Below are 20,036 nucleotides of genomic sequence, written 5' to 3'. Positions count from 1 at the left end.
AATGAGAGAAGAAAGGAAAGTTTGATGTTTTAACGTGAAATCGACACAAATGAGCATCCTCTCAAATAGAACACACCAAACTCACTTGATCACAACTTGTCATCCCTGTTTTCATGCTGGGCCTCCAGGCATTGTTGGAAGTTTTGAGGTCCAGACCACTTGGGATGACGTACTTAACAACGCGAGCACCCTGTGGAAACAAATGAAGAGTTTTTCAAATAAAACAGCAGCAGAAAAACATGAAATTGACAATACTGTAAAGTGGACACCGCACCTGCTCCAAAAATGACAATATTAATAATAATAATCATAATAATCATCATAATAAATGAGAGAAGAAAGGAAAGTTTGATGTTTTAACGTGAAATCGACACAAATGAGCATCCTCTCAAATAGAACACACCAAACTCACTTGATCACAACTTGTCATCCCTGTTTTCGTGCTGGACCTCCAGGTATTGTTGGAAGTTTTGAGGTCCAGACCACTTGGGACGACGTGCTTAACAACGCGAGCACCCTGTGGAAACAAATGAAGAGTTTTTCAAATAAAACAGCAGCAGAAAACATGAAATTGACAATACTGTAAAGTGAACAACGCACCTGCTCCAAAAATGATAATATTAATAATAATAATCATAATAATCATCATAATCATCATAATAATAGCAATCATCCAATTTATCACTGGAGAAGTCTTTGTTTGTGTGTTTGTTTGTGTGTTTGTCTGTTTGTGTGTTTGTTTGTCTGTTTGTGTGTTTGTCTGTTTGTGTGTTTGTTTGTTTGTGTGTTTGTTTGTGTGTTTGTTTGTTTGTGTGTTTGGTGTTTGTTTGTGTGTTTGTCTGTTTGTTTATTTGTTTGTCTGTTTGTGTGTTTATTTCTGTGTTTGGTGTTTGTTTGTGTGTTTGTCTGTTTGTGTGTTTGTTTGTTAGTGTGTTTGTTTGTGTGTTTGTTTGTGTGTTTGTCCATTTGTGTGTTTGTTTGTGTGTTTGTCCATTTGTGTGTTTGTTTGTGTGTTTGTTTGTTTGTTTGTGTTTGTCTGTTTGTTTGTGTGTTTGTTTGATTGTTTGTTTATTTGTTTGTCTGTTTGTGTGTTTGTTACCTCCGCCACCAAAGGTGGATGGAGATTATATTTTCACCCCTGTCTGTCTGTCTGTCTGTCTGTCCGTTTGTCAGTTTGTCTGTCCATCTGTCCATTTGTGAACAAGATATCTCAAAAATTTGTGGATGGATGCAGACGAAATTTGTCAGAGACGTGAGCAGGACGAAATTATTAGATTTTGGTGAAGCTCCGGATCCAGCTACTATAATTTTTAAGCGATTCTTCACCATCGGGAGATTGGGCCAAAAATGCTACAAAGCCGGATTTGTCAAAAAGTTGTGGACGGATGATTTTGATTAAATGTGATTCTGTATTGTGATTTTCTGGTCTACTCTGGGATACAAAACGTGACCTGTTCACCTTGCGGAGGTATGTCTCTACTGAGTGCAGTTATAGTTTGTTGTACACCGCACCTTTCTTATGTCATCTCCAGGCATTGCAAAACGTCATTGCCGGGCACCGAAGGGGGCTCGGCAGTGACGCACGCTGAAAGGGAGTACTCAGTTTTCACTCTGGTTGTTTGTTTTCTTGGTTGTTGAACACCGCACCTTTCCTATGCCATCTCCAGGCATTGCAAATCGTCATTGCTGGGCACCGAAGGGAGCTCGGCAGTGACGCATGCTGAAAGGTAGTACTCAGTTTTCACTCTGTTGTACACCGCTCCTTTCCTATGCCATCTCCAGGCATTGCAAATCGTCATTGCTGGGCACCGAAGGGAGCTCGACAGTGACGAACGCTGAAAGTGAGTACTCAGTTTTCACTCTGGTTGTTTTCTTGTTTTCTTTCTTGTTTGTTTGTCCGGACCAGTGTTTCCCAACCTGTGGTACACGTACCACTAGTGGTACGCGAGGGCCTTCCAGGTGGTTCGCGACAACCTTTAAAAAAAATGATTTGGCCTGATAATTTTTTTATTTCTGATTTCTGATATATTTCATGATTTCCGATGTGCTGTGAGCAAAGTTATGCCCCGCATCGATCAGCTGGTGGAGAAGAAACAGATGCAGCCCTCGCATTAAATTGAAATAAGCCTGATATCTTATCGAATTGAGTTTTTCTGGAACCAGGTGGTACGCGGATTGGGTTTTTCTGAAACCAGGTGGTACGCGGCGACGGTACGGGACCTCCAAGTGGTACTCGATCAGAAAACGGTTGGGAAACACTGGTCCGGACGATATCTCAGCCATCCTTTGAGCTAGGAAGCTGAAATTTCGGCACAGTAGTGAGCAAGTCCGTTGTCAAAAATATTATTTTTTTGTTTTTTGATTAATCAATTAATTGAGGAGTTATTTAATTATTAGCGATTAATTAAGTACTTATTTAATTAATTAAATTTCCTTTCTCTTCTGACCATTAACTCAGGCACCTTTTGAGTTAGGAAGCTGATATTTGGACATGCCAATGACCAGGTGATTTGGCTGCAAAGGCTATTTTTGATTTATTAATTAATCAATCAATTAATCGGTTAATTATTTAATTATTCGATTAATGACTAAAAAATTTTTTTTATATAAGTTACATATTCTGATGAAATGGTGGTGGTTTATGTGTTCTCTGACCGAATTGATTAATAATTTAATTTGTTTATTATTATTATTTATTTATTAATTTATTAATTCTTTAATTATTTAATTATTTGATTCATGACAAAAAAAAAAAATTTTTTTAAGTTACAGATTCTGATGAAATGGTGGTGGTTTATTTGTTCTCTGACCGAATTGATTTATAATTTAATTTTTTATGATTATTATTTATTTATTTTCATTATTAATCATTTATTTATCTTCTTTCTCATTTGGCCAATATCTCAGGCACCTTTTGAGCTCAAAAGCTAATATTTGGACATGAGTGACCAAGTGATGTGGCTATCAAGGATATTTTTGATTTATTGATTAATAAATTATTAATTAATCAATTAATCAATTAATGGATTAATTATTTGATTAATGACAATTTTTTTTTTTTCCCCAGTTACAGATTCTGATGAAATGGTGGTGGTTTATGTGTTCTGTGACCGAATTGATTGATAGTGCAATTTTTAAATGATTATTATTTATTTATTTGCATTATTAATCATTTATTTATTTTCTTTCTCATTTGGCCAATATCTCAGGCACCTTTTAACTTTTGAGCTGGGAAGCTAATATTTGGACATGACAGTGACCAAGTGATGTGGCTATCAAGGATATTTTTGATTTATTGATTAATCATTTAATCGATTAATTATTTATTGGTGAATCAATTAATTATTTAATTTTTTATTAATGACTTATTTAATTAAATTTCTAAAAGATACATCTTCGGATGAAGCACGAGTGGTTTAGTTATGCTATTAGCCAATTGATTAAGAAAATAATTTGTGATAATCTTTTATTGATTTTAATTCTACAATTAATCAATCAATTAGCGTACACCTCTCCCTCCCAATGCAGCCTCGATGAGGTGCACTGCGGTATTGTCGGGCGCCGAAGGCGCCCCGGCAATGCCGCGCTGTAGGATATTTAATTATTTGGCATGGGGGCGGTGTACTTTGAATGTATCTGTACTTGTCTTTCTTTCTTGTCAATCAATTAATCAATTAATCGATTAATTATTTAATTATTCGATTAATGACCAAAAAATTTTTTTTTTAAGTTACAAATTCTGATGAAATGGTGGTGGTTTATGTGTTCTATGACCGAATTGATTAATAATTTAATTTTTTAATGATTTTTATTCATTTATTTTCATTATTAATCATTTATTTATTTTCTTTCTCATTTTGCCAATATCTCAGGTACCTTTTGAGCTCAGAAGCTAATATTTGGACATGAGTGACCAAGTGATTTGGCTGCAAAGGCTATTTTTGATTTATTAATTAATCAATTAATCGATTAAATATTTAATTATTCGATTAATGACCAAAATTTTTATTTTTTCAGTTACAGATTCTGATGAAATGATGGTGGTTTATGTGTTCTGTGACCGAAATGATTGATAATTTAATTTTTTAATGATTATTATTTATTTATTTTCATTATTAATCATTTATTTATTTTCTTTCTCATTTGGCCAATATCTCAGGCACCTTTTGAGCTGGGTAGCTAATATTTGGACATGAGTGACCAAGTGATGTGGCTATCAAGGATATATTTGATTTATTGATTAATCATTTAATTATTTGATTAATGACCCAAATTTTTTTTTTTCAGTTACAGATTCTGATGAAATGGTGGTGGTTTATGTGTTCTGTGACCAAAATGATTGATAATTTAATTTTTTAATGATTATTATTTATTTATTTTCATTATTCATCATTTATTTATTTTCTTTCTCATTTGGCCAATATCTCAGGCACCTTTTGAGCTGGGTAGCTAATATTTGGACATGACAGCGACCAAGTGATGTGGCTATCAAGGATATATTTGATTTATTGATTAATCATTTAATCGATTAATTATTTATTGATTAATCAATCAATTATTAATTTTTTTATTGATGACATATTTAATTACATTTCTAAAAGAAACATCTTCGGATGAAGCACTAGTGGTTTAGTTATGCTATTAGCCAATTTATTAAGAAAATATTTTGTGATAATCTTTTATTGATTTTAATTATACAATTAATCAATCAATTAGCGTACACCTCTCCCTCCCAATGCAGTCTCTATGAGCTGCACTGCGGTATTGTCGGGCGCCATAGGCACCCGGACATGCCGCGCTGTAGGATATTTAATTATTTGGCATTGGGTCGGTGTACTTTGAATGTATCTGTACTTGTTTGTGTGTTTGTTTGACATCCATGCACTCCTGAACCACTGGACAGAATGAGTTGAAAACTTTTGGTTGTATGAAGGGTGTGCACAGGAAAGTTTTAGAGGGTAAAAACAATTCAGTCCCCAGGGTTCAGGGTGGACGTGTACACCAATTCTCTCTATGTAAATGTTTATCGTGTCGCGCCTCCTGGTGGTGAAAGTCGATATTACAAGTTAGACTAAAATACGCCATTTTCGACGGAATTAACCCGAACCTGAGGACGAGTTCTTCACCAGTAAATATCGTGTTCCAAAGTAAAACCAGATTGGAAAATGATTCGAATGTTCAGAAATGCGAGTTGGTTTCCGTGTTTTGATGACTGCCCAACAATGTTGTTTTTAACCTTTAAAGTTACCCCATAAACTGTTATCATAAACATTGTCAACCCATAAGCATTGTCAACCCATAAAGAGCGTTGGGCCACTATCCTCCAGTAAATGAGTTTAAACTGACGTCAACCAAAAGAACGAATCATGACTTTTCTTTCAATGTGTAATTCCCAGGTAACTTATGGAAATCTTGCTTCTAATTGGTGGAGAAAAGCCGTTAACAAAAAGCATTTATGGCCGAACGAGCAGTAAATGGAGCACTTCATGGGTTAACTGTAGTATTTGTGTTGGCTTCTTGAGATTGTGCTGCGGTACCTTATTTGGCTGTGATCGATACACCTGCTGCTGGTTCTTTCGGCACACCTGTTCCTTCTCTTTCAATTTCTCCATCCACTTGAACAGCTCGTACATCGCTTTCATGGCGTTGTGGTTTTTAACGGCCACGTCTCTCCAGCGGTTGTCTCGATCCTCCAAATCCGTCTCCAGCTGCGTCACCTGCAAGTGATTAAAACACATAATACACATCAAGGGAAACATTATCTTCAACTCTTTGGTATCTGCTCTTTTGTGTTCACCAGTTACACATTGCAGAGCAAGTCCCACATTGTTTGATAACGGTTGCTCACCTGTTGATGGTAATCAACATCCTGGTGCTCCTGCCTCTCTCGCTGTTCTTGCTGCTGCTGTTCCAATGCAGCAAACCTGCTGCTCAGGTGTGATTGATGCCCTGAAAGTCCTTCAAATTGGACAGCGAGCCCATGGTGTTTATGCTCATTTGCTTTCAACAGCTCAGGTAGCAGGTCGACCTGTGCGACAGAAACATGACGGTGTCATTGACAGGAAAGTTTGTTTTCTGTTCTACTTTCCAATCAACAGTCTTCCACTTGTGAAAGTCTCATGAGCAGCATGAATCCTACAAGGTGTTAAAACTCATCAGAACATGTGCAGGTGAGCATGATGTTCACCACCTTGGCCATCTGTAATCCAACATGTTGGATAACGGTTCTTTACCTGTTGGCAGCTCTCAACGTTCTTCTGTTGCTGCTCCTCATGTTGTTGTTGCTGCTCCTCGAGCTGAAGTTCCACTTCCGACAAGGTGCTGGAAACTTTCGTGAGATCCGCCGAAAGTTCGTTGTTTTTCACGGTGATCTCATCGAATTGATCATCTTGCATGATCAAGCGTTGTGAAAGAACCTCGACCTGTGTGGTACATGACAGTGTAATCAACAGTTAAAGTTACTGTTTTCTGATCTACACATAATCAATACTTTATGGAGGTGTCTTCTCAAGTCTAAAGTGGGATCAATTCTGGTTTCAGTGCAAAGTTCACATGGAATCACACTAAATACGCCATTTCGTGTCTGATCTGATGAATTTTTGACGCCAACACATTCTGTCGTTACTTATCCAAGACGAATCTCAACCAAACCTGACAGGATGACGAAGGGTTGCACAATGAAGGTTGTAGCACATTCATTTGCCCCGCTCCCCAAGGGGGTTTTCTCCCCCTGGGCGAGTTTCCCCCGCCATTGCCGTCAATGGGGTTGAACGTTGAGGTGTATATAAATGTTAAATTAGCTTTATCGTGGCGTTTTTCCAAAGAAGATTTATCGTGGCGTTTTTCCAAAGACGCTTTTAATAACAAAATTAATGATAATCGCATATTATTGATGCTAATACAAAATAATATTCATACTAATAATGTCCGACTTCCCCAAGGTGTTTTTCCTGCAGTGATAACGTGTATAAATATCTTATTGCTATAATGGCGTTTCTGTGTGATCAACAGCTTCTACTGGAAGTAAAAATACTAGTACCGACTGCAAAGCTGCAATGAGCTGGCGAAGCCAAAGCCTCTTGCCACTATTTTACCCATCACTATGGCATCAGTAGGTTAGGTAGTTGATAGTAGGTCGGTGTAGGTACCGTACCTGGTATGACTTGGTAAAAGAGAAGAGCAGACAGTCCTCCCCAATACCTGCATACAATAAATGTCACAAGAAGCTTAAGGAAGTAACTATACGATGTGCTAGCTTAAGGCCTATTTTAAGAAATTTTAACTGGGCTTAACATACGTTTTCACAGTTTGTGTGTAGTCTTCTAACTTCAGTCGCTGTCAGGACTGGTTCTCTCCGGGCACTGCGGCTTCCTCCACCAGAAGAAGTTAGCTTGCAGTGATGAATTCGGTGAATTCCGTCTCAACTTCGGATATTTCCGGCTGTGACAAACTATCCGTATTTCTAAACTAAATATGTAAACGCTTATACCGTATTTCTGGCCGTGAAAAACTATCCGTATTTCTAAACTAAATATGTAAACCGCTTATACCATATTTCTGGCGGTGAAAAACTATCCCCGACGACCACGAGATTTCTAAAAAATAATTCTTCGTCAATTTTAGAATATTGGATGCCGATTTCACCCTCCGAAACACGTAATAAGCTTTGAAATTTTTCTTTTTCAAATGCTCGAATCTCATTGGTTTTGGTGTTTGGTGACGATTTTCGGTGAAGATAACGAGGTTGGTCTTAACGTATTTTAATTACAAATTAGAGGTTCATGAGATGGTGAATCAAAGAAAGACGGGTGAAACAAACTCCGATTGAACTTTTTCGCAATTGGTTTATGCAAACTTCCGCATCCGGTCAATGGCGGCCTCCAGTGCGTGATTTGGTTTTAGAAATATTTTTTCAAATGCTCGACTCTCATTGGGTCCGGTGTTTGGTGACGCGTTTCGTTGAAGATAACCAGGCCCGTGTGGGCCGAGGTTGGTCTTAAAGTATTTTAATAATAAATTAGAGGTGCATAAGATTGTGAATCAAACAATGACGGGTGAAAGAAATTCCTATTGAACGTTTTCAATTTGTTATGCATACTTCCGCATCCGCAAGATGGCGGCCTCCATTGCGCTTCGGAATTCTCAAGCCAAGGCATAATGAGGTTTTCGACATAATACGTACGCGTTTATTGACAACACCGGCTTCGCCGGCTATTATGAACTACAAACACGTGTGATTAACTTTTTAAACAGTCGCTAATGCTCTTTAAAACACTAAATTAAGAAATTTGGAGGAATCCCAACATCCGTGAAGTAAGGTTTACTTACAGAACTGAGCGAAGATCTACTGTACTCTAAATAACCCACAAATGTTGGGTTAATAACATGGCCTTTCCTGGCGCTAACGTGGCGTTTTTCGTAGTGAACTTTTGAAACAAGCTCCTTCTGTTTAACGCGAAACTGAAAGGGACAAGCTCGGGCTGTGCTCCTTTACCAAGCAGCTAGCTCGCGCTTGCCAAGCCAGCCGTTCCTTCACGGTTTTGAATGGAGTGCTTGCTCAAATGCTTAAACCACTTGACGATCTCTCCACAAGAAGCTTGGTAAATGAACACACACCCAATGTTCTTGAGACCCGACCATAGATCGACTGTAATCGAAATACCCCAAAGAGGAATGACCCTTCCTGGCTCTCCTGTAGTTAGCAGGTGGACTAGTTTCACAAATCTCAATCAACAGTCTTCCATTTGTGAAAGTCTCAAGAGCAGCATGAACCGTGCAAGGTGTTAAAACTCATCAGAACATGTGCAGGTGAGCATGATGTTCACCACCTTGGCCATCTGTAGTCCCACATGTTTGATAACGGTTATTTACCTTTTGGCAGCTCTCAACGTTCTTCTGTTGCTGTTCCTCATGTTGTTGTTGCTGCTCCTCGAGCTGAAGTTCCACTTCCGACAAGGTGCTGGAAACTTTTTTGAGATCCGCCGAAAGTTTGTTGTTTTTCACGGTGATCTCATCGAATTGATCATCTTGCATGATCAAGCGTTCTGAAAGAACCTCGACCTGTGTGGTAGAAACATTGCGCTCACGAAGAGACAGAAATAGCATAATGAAGATAATAATTCACACATACAAGCAACGATAATTATAATTGGTTGGTAATTAGTGGTAATTAGTGGATTCCAGCTCTAATTGGTGTTCCTTTTTCTGTCCCTTCTGCACCTCTCGTTTCGCTAGCAATGCATCTTTTTCTTCCTTTCCCTGATTCTCTTCTTCCTTTACTCCTTGCATCTCCTCTTCTTCCTTTTATTGAAACTCCTAGTCTAGGCAGAGCAGATATTTGGCCACAATGCTGGTCAGGTCACCACTCCAGCTCAGCGTACGAAGTTGGGGCAGGAATTCGAAATGTGTTCAGGTTGCCAGCGATAGTTTGCCTCCTCTTTGTGAAGTACATCATGGGATCTTTAATGTCCACCAACTAATTCCGGCATACGGATGACCAGTTTAACGTCCATCCGAAGGACGACACACACATTGATGAATCACAGGGCCTATGAAACACCGGAATGACAGTTTATAGCTGGGTTGGGATTCAAACCCAGGCTAGACAGCTCACATCAACGACTAAGATATCTCATGGGAACTAAAAAGGAAGAAATAATTGGAATAATAAATAAATGGAGTAATACCACCAATTATGTCATCATGTAATTATAGCACCACCCGACTTGCGTCGCCTCAACTCACACGTACATCACTTGATAAGACTGAACTTTTATTCTCGAACGTTTTCAGAACTTACAAGACTGATAGAAACACCATAATACATCACAAAGTACAAAATTGGGAAATCGCAAAATCGTCGACAGAACGACTGTACGTTTGTGAACTTGAAACTTGTACCAAGTTTGATTTAAATCCATTCAGAAGATCTCAAGAATCACATTTTACCTGACAATGACCTCTGACCTCACTAAAATCACAAAATCACCTCAATTCTCACATTTGATGCCAAAATATAAGAAGTTCATCTTTGCATCATAATATATACTTGTACCAAGTTTGGGCAAAATCCCATTGCCGGTTCACAAGTTAGAACACCAACAGATATTTTCCGAAACAGCACCTCTGACCTCTTCACCCCAAATTGAATCAGTTCATGTTTACATCATAATAATACCTGCACCAAGTTTGATTTAAATCCCATCAGCTGTTCTCAAGTTATCACATTTTACCTGACATGACCTCTGACCTCAATAAAATCACAAAATCACCTCAATTCTCACATTTGATGCCAAAATATAAGAAGTTCATCTTTGCATCATAATATATACTTGTACCAAGTTTGGGCAAAATCCCATTGCCGGTTCACAAGTTAGAACAGCAAAATATTTTTTCCGAAACAGGACCTCTGACCTCTTCCCCCCAAAATTTAATCAGTTCATGTTTACATCATTATAATACCTGCACCAAGTTTGATTTAAATCCCATCAGCTGTTCTCAAGTTATCACATTTTTACCTGGCGTGACCTCTGAACTTTAATTTGTTGATGCCACAATCCAATCAGTTCATGTTTGTATCATAAACACTAACACCAAGTGTGTTCAAAATCCCATTACTGGTTCAGGAGTTGGCGCAGCAACATAATTTTTTACTTAACATGACCTGTGACCTTTGACCTCTTGACCAGAAAATCTAATCAGTTCATCTTTACATCATTATACATACCTGTGCCAAGTTTGAATTAGATCGCTTCAGTCATTCTCAAGTTGTAGACCTATCACAGATACCTTTTGACCCTTTAACCTCTTGACGCCAAAATCAAATAATTTAATCTCAGCATCATAATACATCCTTGTATCAACTTTGGGCAGATCACATCACTGGTTCACAAGTTATTGCGGTAACAGGATTTTTCCAAACATGACCTCTGACCTTTCACCTCGTGACCCCAAAATCTAATCAGTTAATCTTTACCTCATTATACATACCTGCACCAAGTTTGACTAAGATCCCTTCAGCAGTTCTCAAGTTATCGCGGTAATGAAAACCTATCACGGACGGACGGACGGACAACCTGAAAACATAATGCCTCCGGCGACTTCGGTAACAAAGGCACAAAAAGTAAATTGAATGTCTTGCTTACCACCACCTGCTGTACCTCGTACTCTCCAAGATCAGGTCTGCAATAACTACCATCAATGGAAGTAGTCTCATCACCGGAAGTACTCTCATCACCGGAAGAACTCTCATCATCTTCACCATGACAGAGAGAAGATCCTGGAAAGAAGAGGAAAAATGAACATGAAACAGATATTGTGACAGAAAAAGATCAATGGACAGAATATCACTAAGTTCAGATATGGGGGAGATTGGGAGGGGAGGGGTGAGTTTGGAGATTAGGAGGGGAGGGGTGAGTTTGGAGGAGAGGGGAAATTGGGAGGGGAGGGTGGAGTTTGGATTGTAGAAAGTGTTGGACGGTTAGTGGAAAACGAACATTTATTGCAAAATGAGTGTTGCCTTGTTCAGTTACATTATCTGATACTAGTGATACCAGATGGTGAGTAATATCAGACCATCCCTGTTGCTCAAGGACTGGGGAGGAACTTTTAGATGTCAGGATGTATTTAGTTGATCCAGGTGATCCCAGTGCATTCTTACAGGCTGACTGGCCAAGTTCACACTGTACAGGTATTCCTAGTTGGTTGGGTATTCCGATTCCGACTGAATCCGATTCAATCATACACCATCGGGTGTTTACATGTCGGGATGCATGAACAGTGATGATCACTTGCTGATTGTTTGTCGTGAACCAAATGGACATCAAATTGAGGATTGTACAAAACTCTAAATTTCCATTCTCCATTCCATGAGACACAAGAGACACATTCTCTCGGGCCTCTGATCTGATGCCACATGATCTGAAGCCGCTCTGCATCACTGTGGATAAACCATCACCTCTCTGTAGCATGGCCGTCTGATTCTGAAGAGCTGGTGGTCGCGATGTGTGATGCTGCTGTGATTCCATGATCACCATAAGAGCATCCACTTCCGGGATCCCATCATTCCGTCTCCCGGTGCTTCTGCTCTTCGTGTAGTTTTTTCCCGTGCAGGCTGTGAATGAGTTAACAAAATCATTACCAGATGGAGTGGCAATTCCTCAAGTTAATTTTATTTTATTATTAGTGTACTTTCGTAAAATGTCCCCAATCTCAATTCCAGAAGCTTGAACTTACAGCATTTGTTGCGATGTCGGTGATTCTGGAAGCCATTTATGATCTGTAACACAAAGAGCAGCAAACAATACACATTAAGAGAGGACCTTGTGTCTTGGCATATTTTTGTTGGGTTGTTATTTTGGGATATTTTAAAATTTAAAACCTGACATTTCTCAATCTTGACTGAGACTAATCACAAACCCCACGGTCTACTCCTCCACCAAGTAGCGATGGATCCTTGGGTATATGACCTCCTGCTGTTTAGCATCACTTGTTCAATCTGAGGTGTAATTCCGTTTGGGACTGCATTTTATCACTTGAACTTTTTCACCCAAAATAAACTCTGAAATGGTCTGTCAACGAGATTGTTAACCAAAGCCCATGAGCTTATATCACTTTTATACCTCGATGATGAGGCTGAGGAACACGACAAGTGTAATAAATTTTTGGTAATTCATCATCATTCCCATCTGCCAGTGTTGAGTGGCGGCTCGGTTGAAGTACTCGCTCCAGGAAGATGTTAGTCCTGTAAACAAGAGCAAAGAGAGTGTTAAAAGGCTTATTTCAACTTTCATTGATTCAAAGATACATACATCAATTAGGGGACAAGGATATTGATATAAACACCTGTGTACTTGAATGTGAATTACAAAGACATTGGTAGACAATGAACAATTCCATCGCACGAGGGACCTGAACACCTATCTTCCTTGGCAACATGAGCGAGGAGTTCAGATAAAGACCACCAGCAGATTAACCCAGAGAAAGTGGTTTCTTGGTTTCATTGTGCTTCAAATAATAGGAGATAAGTTATAAATGATCAAAACTAGACAAGGTAATTTACCCAAAGTTTTACCTGAAGAAAAGGTAATTTACCTGAAATTTGCCTGAAGAAGGGAACTGCCGCTTCCGGTTTTGCAGGCGAAGTTGTGTTTTTTCGAAGATCTCCACGCTCTCCATGCTATCAAAGTTAAGTAATTGTTCCCGTTTGTATTTTTGTCAAAACTGTATTTTTATGTCACGGTGTGTGTACCTACTGTGTGTCTCTAGGAAGATCTTGGTGTAAATCATGCACACCTGTATAAAATCGTCGGTTATTTCCTGCCGCGATTTTGAGGCCTGGTCTTTCAAGTTTACTGCCTTGAGGCCTTGTTGTCTTCTCTCAGCGGTCGATTGTGGTCCATTTATTTTCGTTCTCTCACAGTTTTTCCGAGTCTTCTTTTCACCCCATACTTCCCCCGAACATCTTACCCTTTGTTTAAAATCTTAATTAAAAAAATACATATATATACATTATTTATTTCCTTCTTTGTTCGTGTTCGTTCGTTCTTCCAACGTTTTCAAAAGGATCTCTGACTTGAAAATCACAAGAAACTAATTTTGCAATAAATGTTCGTTTTCCATTTATAATTGTCCAACACTTTCTAAAATCCAAACTCATCCCTCCCCTCATAAACTCCACCCTCGCCCCTCCCCTCCTAAACATCCCCCTCACCCCTCCCTCTCCTAAATTCCCCCCTCACCATCCCCTCCCAAACTCCCCCCTCACCTCGCTCCTCCTAAATTACACCTTCACCCCTCTCCTTAAAAACTCCCCTCTCCCCTTCAAATCTCCCCACCCGACTTTTTTTTCTCCAATTCTCCCTTCTCCCCCCTCCTCCTCAAAGCGTCCTCCCTGCTTCCTCTCCCTTCCAACTGTCAACCTCCATCTCCTCCAACCTTCTTCCTCTCTCTGCCCCCCCCCCCCTCAAACAACACCTCGCTGTGCCTCACCCAATCACCATCAAACCCCTTGTCCTCCTCATCCTTCCCTTCCTCCGAACTATTCTGAAATCTCTGACACACCTTCAACAGCTCTCCCTACCTCCTCCTCCTCTTCCACATCTTACCCGACCCCCCCTCCCTCCCCTGTCCTGTATCCGATGCTCCCCCTTCCTCTTCATTAACGGTATGGACCTCAAACATCTGGGGCCTTCGCTCAAACTTGATTGATCTCTCCATTCAGGTTGCTTCTGACAAACCAGACTTGATCTGCTTAACAGAAACTTTCCTCCTTCAAGATGTCTCTGATTCCTTAATATCTCTCCCTGGTTACTCCCTCCTCCGGTATGATAGACCTGAGCCTCGTCTTGGTGGTGTGGTTGCTATCTTTATCAAAAACTCTCTTCCTCACTCGCCCTGCACTGCCCTCTCTCCATCTCACCCCCAGGAGTACCTCTGGCTACGGCATCCCCTTCGCTCCCACCGTTTTTTCATGTGTGTGTTGTACCGTCCACCAAACAGTGATGACTCCATCTACATCTCGCTGTCTGACAACATGGACCAACTTCTATCCACTCATCCCAACCGTCTCTTCCTCATATGTGGTGATTTCAACTGTCACCATGCCAGTTGGCTGGGTGTGGGTACCTCTCTCACCAGTCATGGCTCTTCAGCAAAGGACTTCTGCGACCAACGGGGACTGGCACAATCTGTCAATTTCCCGACCCGGATCTCAGTCAATGGAGTATCTTCTCTTCGAGACTTGGTTATGACGAACTTCACTGCAAATGTCTGCTGCTCTTCTTCTGCTCCAATCGGTTCATCTTACCACATGCTTGTTCAAGTGTAAGCTCTTTCACGAGCCTCGATCTTGTATACAAAAAAAAGAAGTGAATAAACATACTTACATTTGTGGTGTTCTGTTCAATGCGTGTGAATTCGATTCAATCTGCAATCTCATCATGTATGGCAAATAGAACAAAGATGAAAATGAACATAATGGAACATAATGACTTACCCTGAGAGAGTTTTGATATCCAGTTTGTTTTCCGGGGCTGCGTTAGAATAGAAAGAGCAACAATGTCAAAAAGGATAGGTTTTCACTCATCTTCTTCTTCGAGTTTGAGTCCTCGAGTCAAAGTTGTACTCTCTCACACAACAAGCGCACACAGATGCACTCATGCACACAGACGTGCACACACACCACAGGATGGTCTACCAGCCAATCTCCTCAGCCCAAGGGGTATCCACTCCATGCTGATGACAACCAGTGAGCCAGAAATATGTCCCTGGATTGATCCATTTCCTCAAGAGGTGGGCTCCTGATTTGCCAAATAAAAGCCTTCTGAAGGCGTCTAGGCTGATTGTTGCTACAGTTAGCAGTGTAGCAGCTGGTACTGTATCAGGCAGCGGTGGTTCTGTGTTTTATTACAAACTGCAACTGAACTGGTTTACCGGTTTAATGTTGTATATAAATTTTAACCTTCATCCCAATATGGTATTTTATATCACGTACCTGGAGTCATCCATGCCATCTTACCTTCAAGAAAGGAACAAGGTTGAAGAGTCTTTTCAAGGGATGGTCGGAAAAACTTTGAGGTTTCTGGAGGACAGACACAAACAAAATATCTTGATGTACCATCTGCACTGCTAATCCCAGTGAACATGCAAATAAATAACAAGACGCAATCACGTCTCTCACCCACAATTGGAGGGTATAACCAATCCGCTCTCACCTAACCAATTACCCCAGGTGGCTAGGATTATCAAATAAATCAAGTCCCATGCTCTTCCAGCGAAGAAAGCTGCATCAAGTAACCAAGAAAAGCTACACACGGTTATAATGTCATACAAACATGGGAATCCCAATGCCCCCCCCCCCCTCTCGAAACCATCTTATCTTCAAGAAGGGAACATAGTTGAAGAATCTTTCCAAAGATGGTCAGAAAGACCTGGAGGCTCCTGTACGACAGACAGAGATAAACAAAACATCTTGTATCAGTCAAAGTGAATTTCCTGAATTGTGTTTTACTGTCGAAGGGAAAGTACCACCCGGAAATGTGTACGATGTAAACTCAGAGCTCGATACAAATTGTCCATCAGCTCTTTCTGATGCACATGTGGTCACTCAGAAGAACAACATTGGGACGATTGTACTTGACGAGATTGTTTATGTTTGTGGCGAATGATGTGTGGAGACCACAAGGTTTTAAAACACCACGTCATAAGCTCTGTCTGGACAATGTTATTATGTTGTGGAAGTGTGCGGTGGAAGAGATATCGACTCAGGAGATACAAAGTTATTCCACAGCCGACTCACCTGCCTTTCCCACTTCCCTACCTGTTTGTAAGGTTCCTGCTGGTGTCCTTTATCTCTGCTCTTTGAATTTTACCTCCTCTTATAAAACACTTGTGTACTGTTGCTTACACGGAAAATTTGTCACATATTGATGGAGTGTTGTTTGACGTCATACCTGAAACGTAACGAGGTTTACCAGACTCTCGGAGATGTATCCGAAATATCCTGGCAGCTTCTATATGAGAGAGATGGAAGCAAAAAACATTTTGGATCAGGAAAACTTATTTGGACCAATTGGTGGTGAAATCGGACACACACACACACACACACACACACACACACACACACGACGAAGTCGGTTCGAAAAACTCAGCTCCAGCGAGGTGGAAACGAGCTCTTGCACATTTTACCATCCACATGGAAGGTTTTCAAACCGCACCTTTAAACCAGGTAAAACGTACACGTAAATCTTCTCACTCGTTTAAGGCTCACCTGTTGAAGTCCTAGCAGGTAACCGAGGTTGAAGTAGAGCATGAAACAACAAATCAAAGCAACGAGAAAGAAACACGTCCTCGCCATCTTGAAGCAATGTTTCAAATGCGATAAATAACTGTCGCTCTGTGACGTCACACACTCATGCAGTCACGCCCATTGATGACTTCACAATGAAGGATTCTGTTGGCTGTCGGTTCTAATAGTCGAATTGAAGTCGAATTTCACCCCAAATCCACTTTTTTGAAATACCAACTTCTTTCCTGGAAGTTCTTGGTGTCCTTTCGTTTTATACCTATCCTGCCTCCCCCCAATCCCTCTCCCTCCCACACATCTCCCGATGTCCCTGCTCTCAAATGTTGTGTTTGTGTGCCTCCTCCCCTTCTCTCCCCATCTTGTCGACCGCTCCCCTTTTTATATACTTTGTTTGCTTGTTTGTTTGATTGATAAATGTTAGCTCTTTCACGAACCTCGACTCTGTATACAAAAACAAACAAAAAAAAAAATGGAATTTAATGTCGAGTATGTTCGTTAACCCATTGATGATGAGTGCTCGTCATTTGTTTCCGTATATTTCCCATTATAATTATTGTGTTATCGTGTTATTCCGTCATTTTAAAATTATTGTCACCATGGTTACCAGTCATTTCAGAGCCGGTCTATCCCTCTGCCGATGTAATGAATGTCTTCAGGACTGTCTATATATTATGTATGCATTTCTGCTAAATTTTACGAATCATGAGCTTTGGCAGGGCTGGGAGGATTGTACGTTCGTTATTATTATTGCCAAATGATGTTACTCTTATTATTGTTGTTAATATTATTAGTATTAATTATTATATACTTTGTTACAATGTTATGATTCTTTTTGTTGTTTATTTTGAATGACATGCCATGGAAGGACCTATTAAGCTGCTCTCTATACACCTGAACATGATGTGTGTTAAAAACATTGAAAGCCTAATCAACTCAGGAGGTCATAACGATCATTCTGTTGTATCACATTCCACATCAGAACGCTCAAGTAAAACTCCACAAAAAACATGGCACACACACACACAAAGGTGGATATATCGAGACCTGGCAGGAATCCGTTCAACCTCTGAAACCCGCATGTGGAGATAACAACCAACGTCACACACATTGACACACACACACACAAACAGGACCATTCGGTTCAGAAAACTCAGCTCCAGCGAGGTGGGAACGAGCAGCTAGCTGTGCATGTCACCATCCACTTGGAAGCTTCGATTCTCAAACCACACTTCTAAACACGTTAAAACGTACACGTAAATCTTCCCACTCGTTTAAAGCTCACCTGTTGAAGTACTAGCAGGTAACCGAGGTTGAAGTAGAGTGTGAAACAGAAAAGCAAGGCAACGAGGAAGAAACACGTCCTCACCATCTTGAAGCAATGTTTCAAATGCGATAAATAACTGTCGCTCTGTGACGTCACACACTCATGCAGTCACGCCCATTGGTGACTTCACAATTAAGGGTTCTGATGGCTGTCGCTTCTAATAGTCGAATTGAAATGGAATTTAATTTCGAGTATGTTCGTTAACCCATTGATGATGAGCCCTCGTCATTTGTTTCCATATATTTACGCCCGCCAGGGAGTAATGCATCCGATCGTGTCCGTCCGTGTGTGTGTGTGCGTGTCTGTGTTTGTGTGTGTGTGTTTGTGAACAAGATATCTGGAAAAGTTCTGAACGGATTTGGATGAAAGTTGGTGGGATGATTTCCCTTGGGATAAGGAAGAATTGATTAGTTTTTGGTGAAGCTCAGGATGTTATTCCGGATCCAGGAATTTTCTTTGGGAATTTTTTTTTCTGTTTTCCTTTAAAAACCATTTTCTCTGCAATAATTGGAGCGATTGAGAGCAAATTTTCACCATAGGAGGGACTCGGTCTGTACAATATTTTTATGGTAATTATGACGTCACAGGCCATGTGGTTCGGCCGCCATATTGTTTTGAGTGAAAAACACTAAAATCCAATTTTCTCCAAAACGCCTGAACAGATCGAGGCCAAACTTTGCAGGCAGAATCGCATACCCATGACGAACAAAAAAGTCAACGAGCATGACGTCATGCATCACATGGTTTCAGAGTTATATAACGTTTTTAAGCACAAACATTTAAAACCTAGCTCCTCCCTCATTTGTGATCCAATCGAGGGGAAACTTCACAGATCTGTTCAGCATATCAGTCTACTAAAATGTCCTTTTGGAATTTGCGATAGGTCACGTGGTTTGGCAGACATCGTTAATTAAACGCAAATAATAAAAACATTTATATCTCTTGAACCGTGAAACGGTTCATTGATTGCATTGCAAACGATCATTGATCGCTGTGAAACTTCATACTGTAGTAGAAGTCATGAAGAGTAACAAGTGTGCAAAATTTGAAGATCATTGGATGTATGGTCTGGAAGCTAGAAGTTGTTATTGTGTGAAGAAGAAGTCTTCGACTGTGGCGGATTAATTATTTATCACATGTACAGACTTGCAGGCATCGTTTGACACAATCTCCCGGGTTAATTTGAACCTCAAATAAAATTATAATTCCAGATTTGTCAATGGCTGAGGTATATTAACAAACGAATAAAACAGATTTGGCAAAATTCGAACTTTTTTTTAAAAGATCGCATATTCACCCAGGGTTGTGAGAGGCTGAAGAAGAAGAAACCTCGCATGGGCTTCCCAGACCAAATAAATAATTCTCGTTCTGGCTCTGCGATTTTCAGGTTTATTACTCCCGCAAGGGAGTCCGTGTGTGTGTTCGTATGTTCATGTGTTCGTGTGTTTGTGAACAAGATATCTGGAAAAGTTCTGAACGGATTTGGATGAAAGTTGGTGGGATGATTGCCCTTGGGATAAGGAAGAATTGATCATTAGTTTTTGGTGAAGCTCAGGATATTATTCCGGATCAAGGAATTTTTTTGGGAAAGATTTTTCTGTTTTACTGCATTAAATCTTTTATTCTTATTCTTAAATGATGTTTTTCTCCTCCAATTCCGAGATATATCAAAATAAATTCTCTGACAGTTAGGGCCTACTTTCTTTTTCATTTATTGTTTTGGGGAGAAGGGATGTTAAACAAAACGTATTATTCCAACTAAACCCACAGCGGGAGTATGCGCTCTACTTAGTGGCGTTCTAGTTCCCATTATAATTATTGTGGTATCCTGTTATTCCGTCATTTTTCAAATATTGTCACCATGGTTACCAGTCATTTCAGAGCCGGTCAATCCCTTGGCCTATGTAA

The 20,036-nt window shown here is 40.0% G+C and overlaps 1 protein-coding gene across 1 annotated transcript; it reads right to left on the bottom strand.

The window, feature by feature from the left end:
* Positions 1-61: 61 nt before the first annotated feature.
* On the bottom strand, positions 62-15,816 carry LOC137411800 (uncharacterized). The gene is made up of 12 exons (XM_078782664.1): positions 15,518-15,816; positions 14,996-15,032; positions 12,621-12,742; positions 12,235-12,277; positions 11,957-12,112; positions 11,145-11,278; positions 8,872-9,060; positions 6,234-6,422; positions 5,849-6,028; positions 5,538-5,717; positions 413-517; positions 62-190 (listed from the first exon to the last, which is right to left on the bottom strand). Exons 1-12 carry the CDS (start codon positions 15,617-15,619, stop codon positions 62-64), a joined length of 1,566 nt encoding a protein of 521 aa, XP_078638790.1. The 5' UTR covers positions 15,620-15,816.
* Positions 15,817-20,036: the final 4,220 nt, after the last annotated feature.

The sequence above is a fragment of the Myxine glutinosa genome, chromosome 7 (assembly GCF_964187855.1).
Source record: "Myxine glutinosa chromosome 7, kmMyxGlut1.1, whole genome shotgun sequence".
Lineage (NCBI taxonomy): Eukaryota > Metazoa > Chordata > Myxini > Myxiniformes > Myxinidae > Myxine > Myxine glutinosa.
Note: the sequence above shows the minus strand (reverse complement) of the source record. Positions and strands in the feature narration are given on the sequence as shown.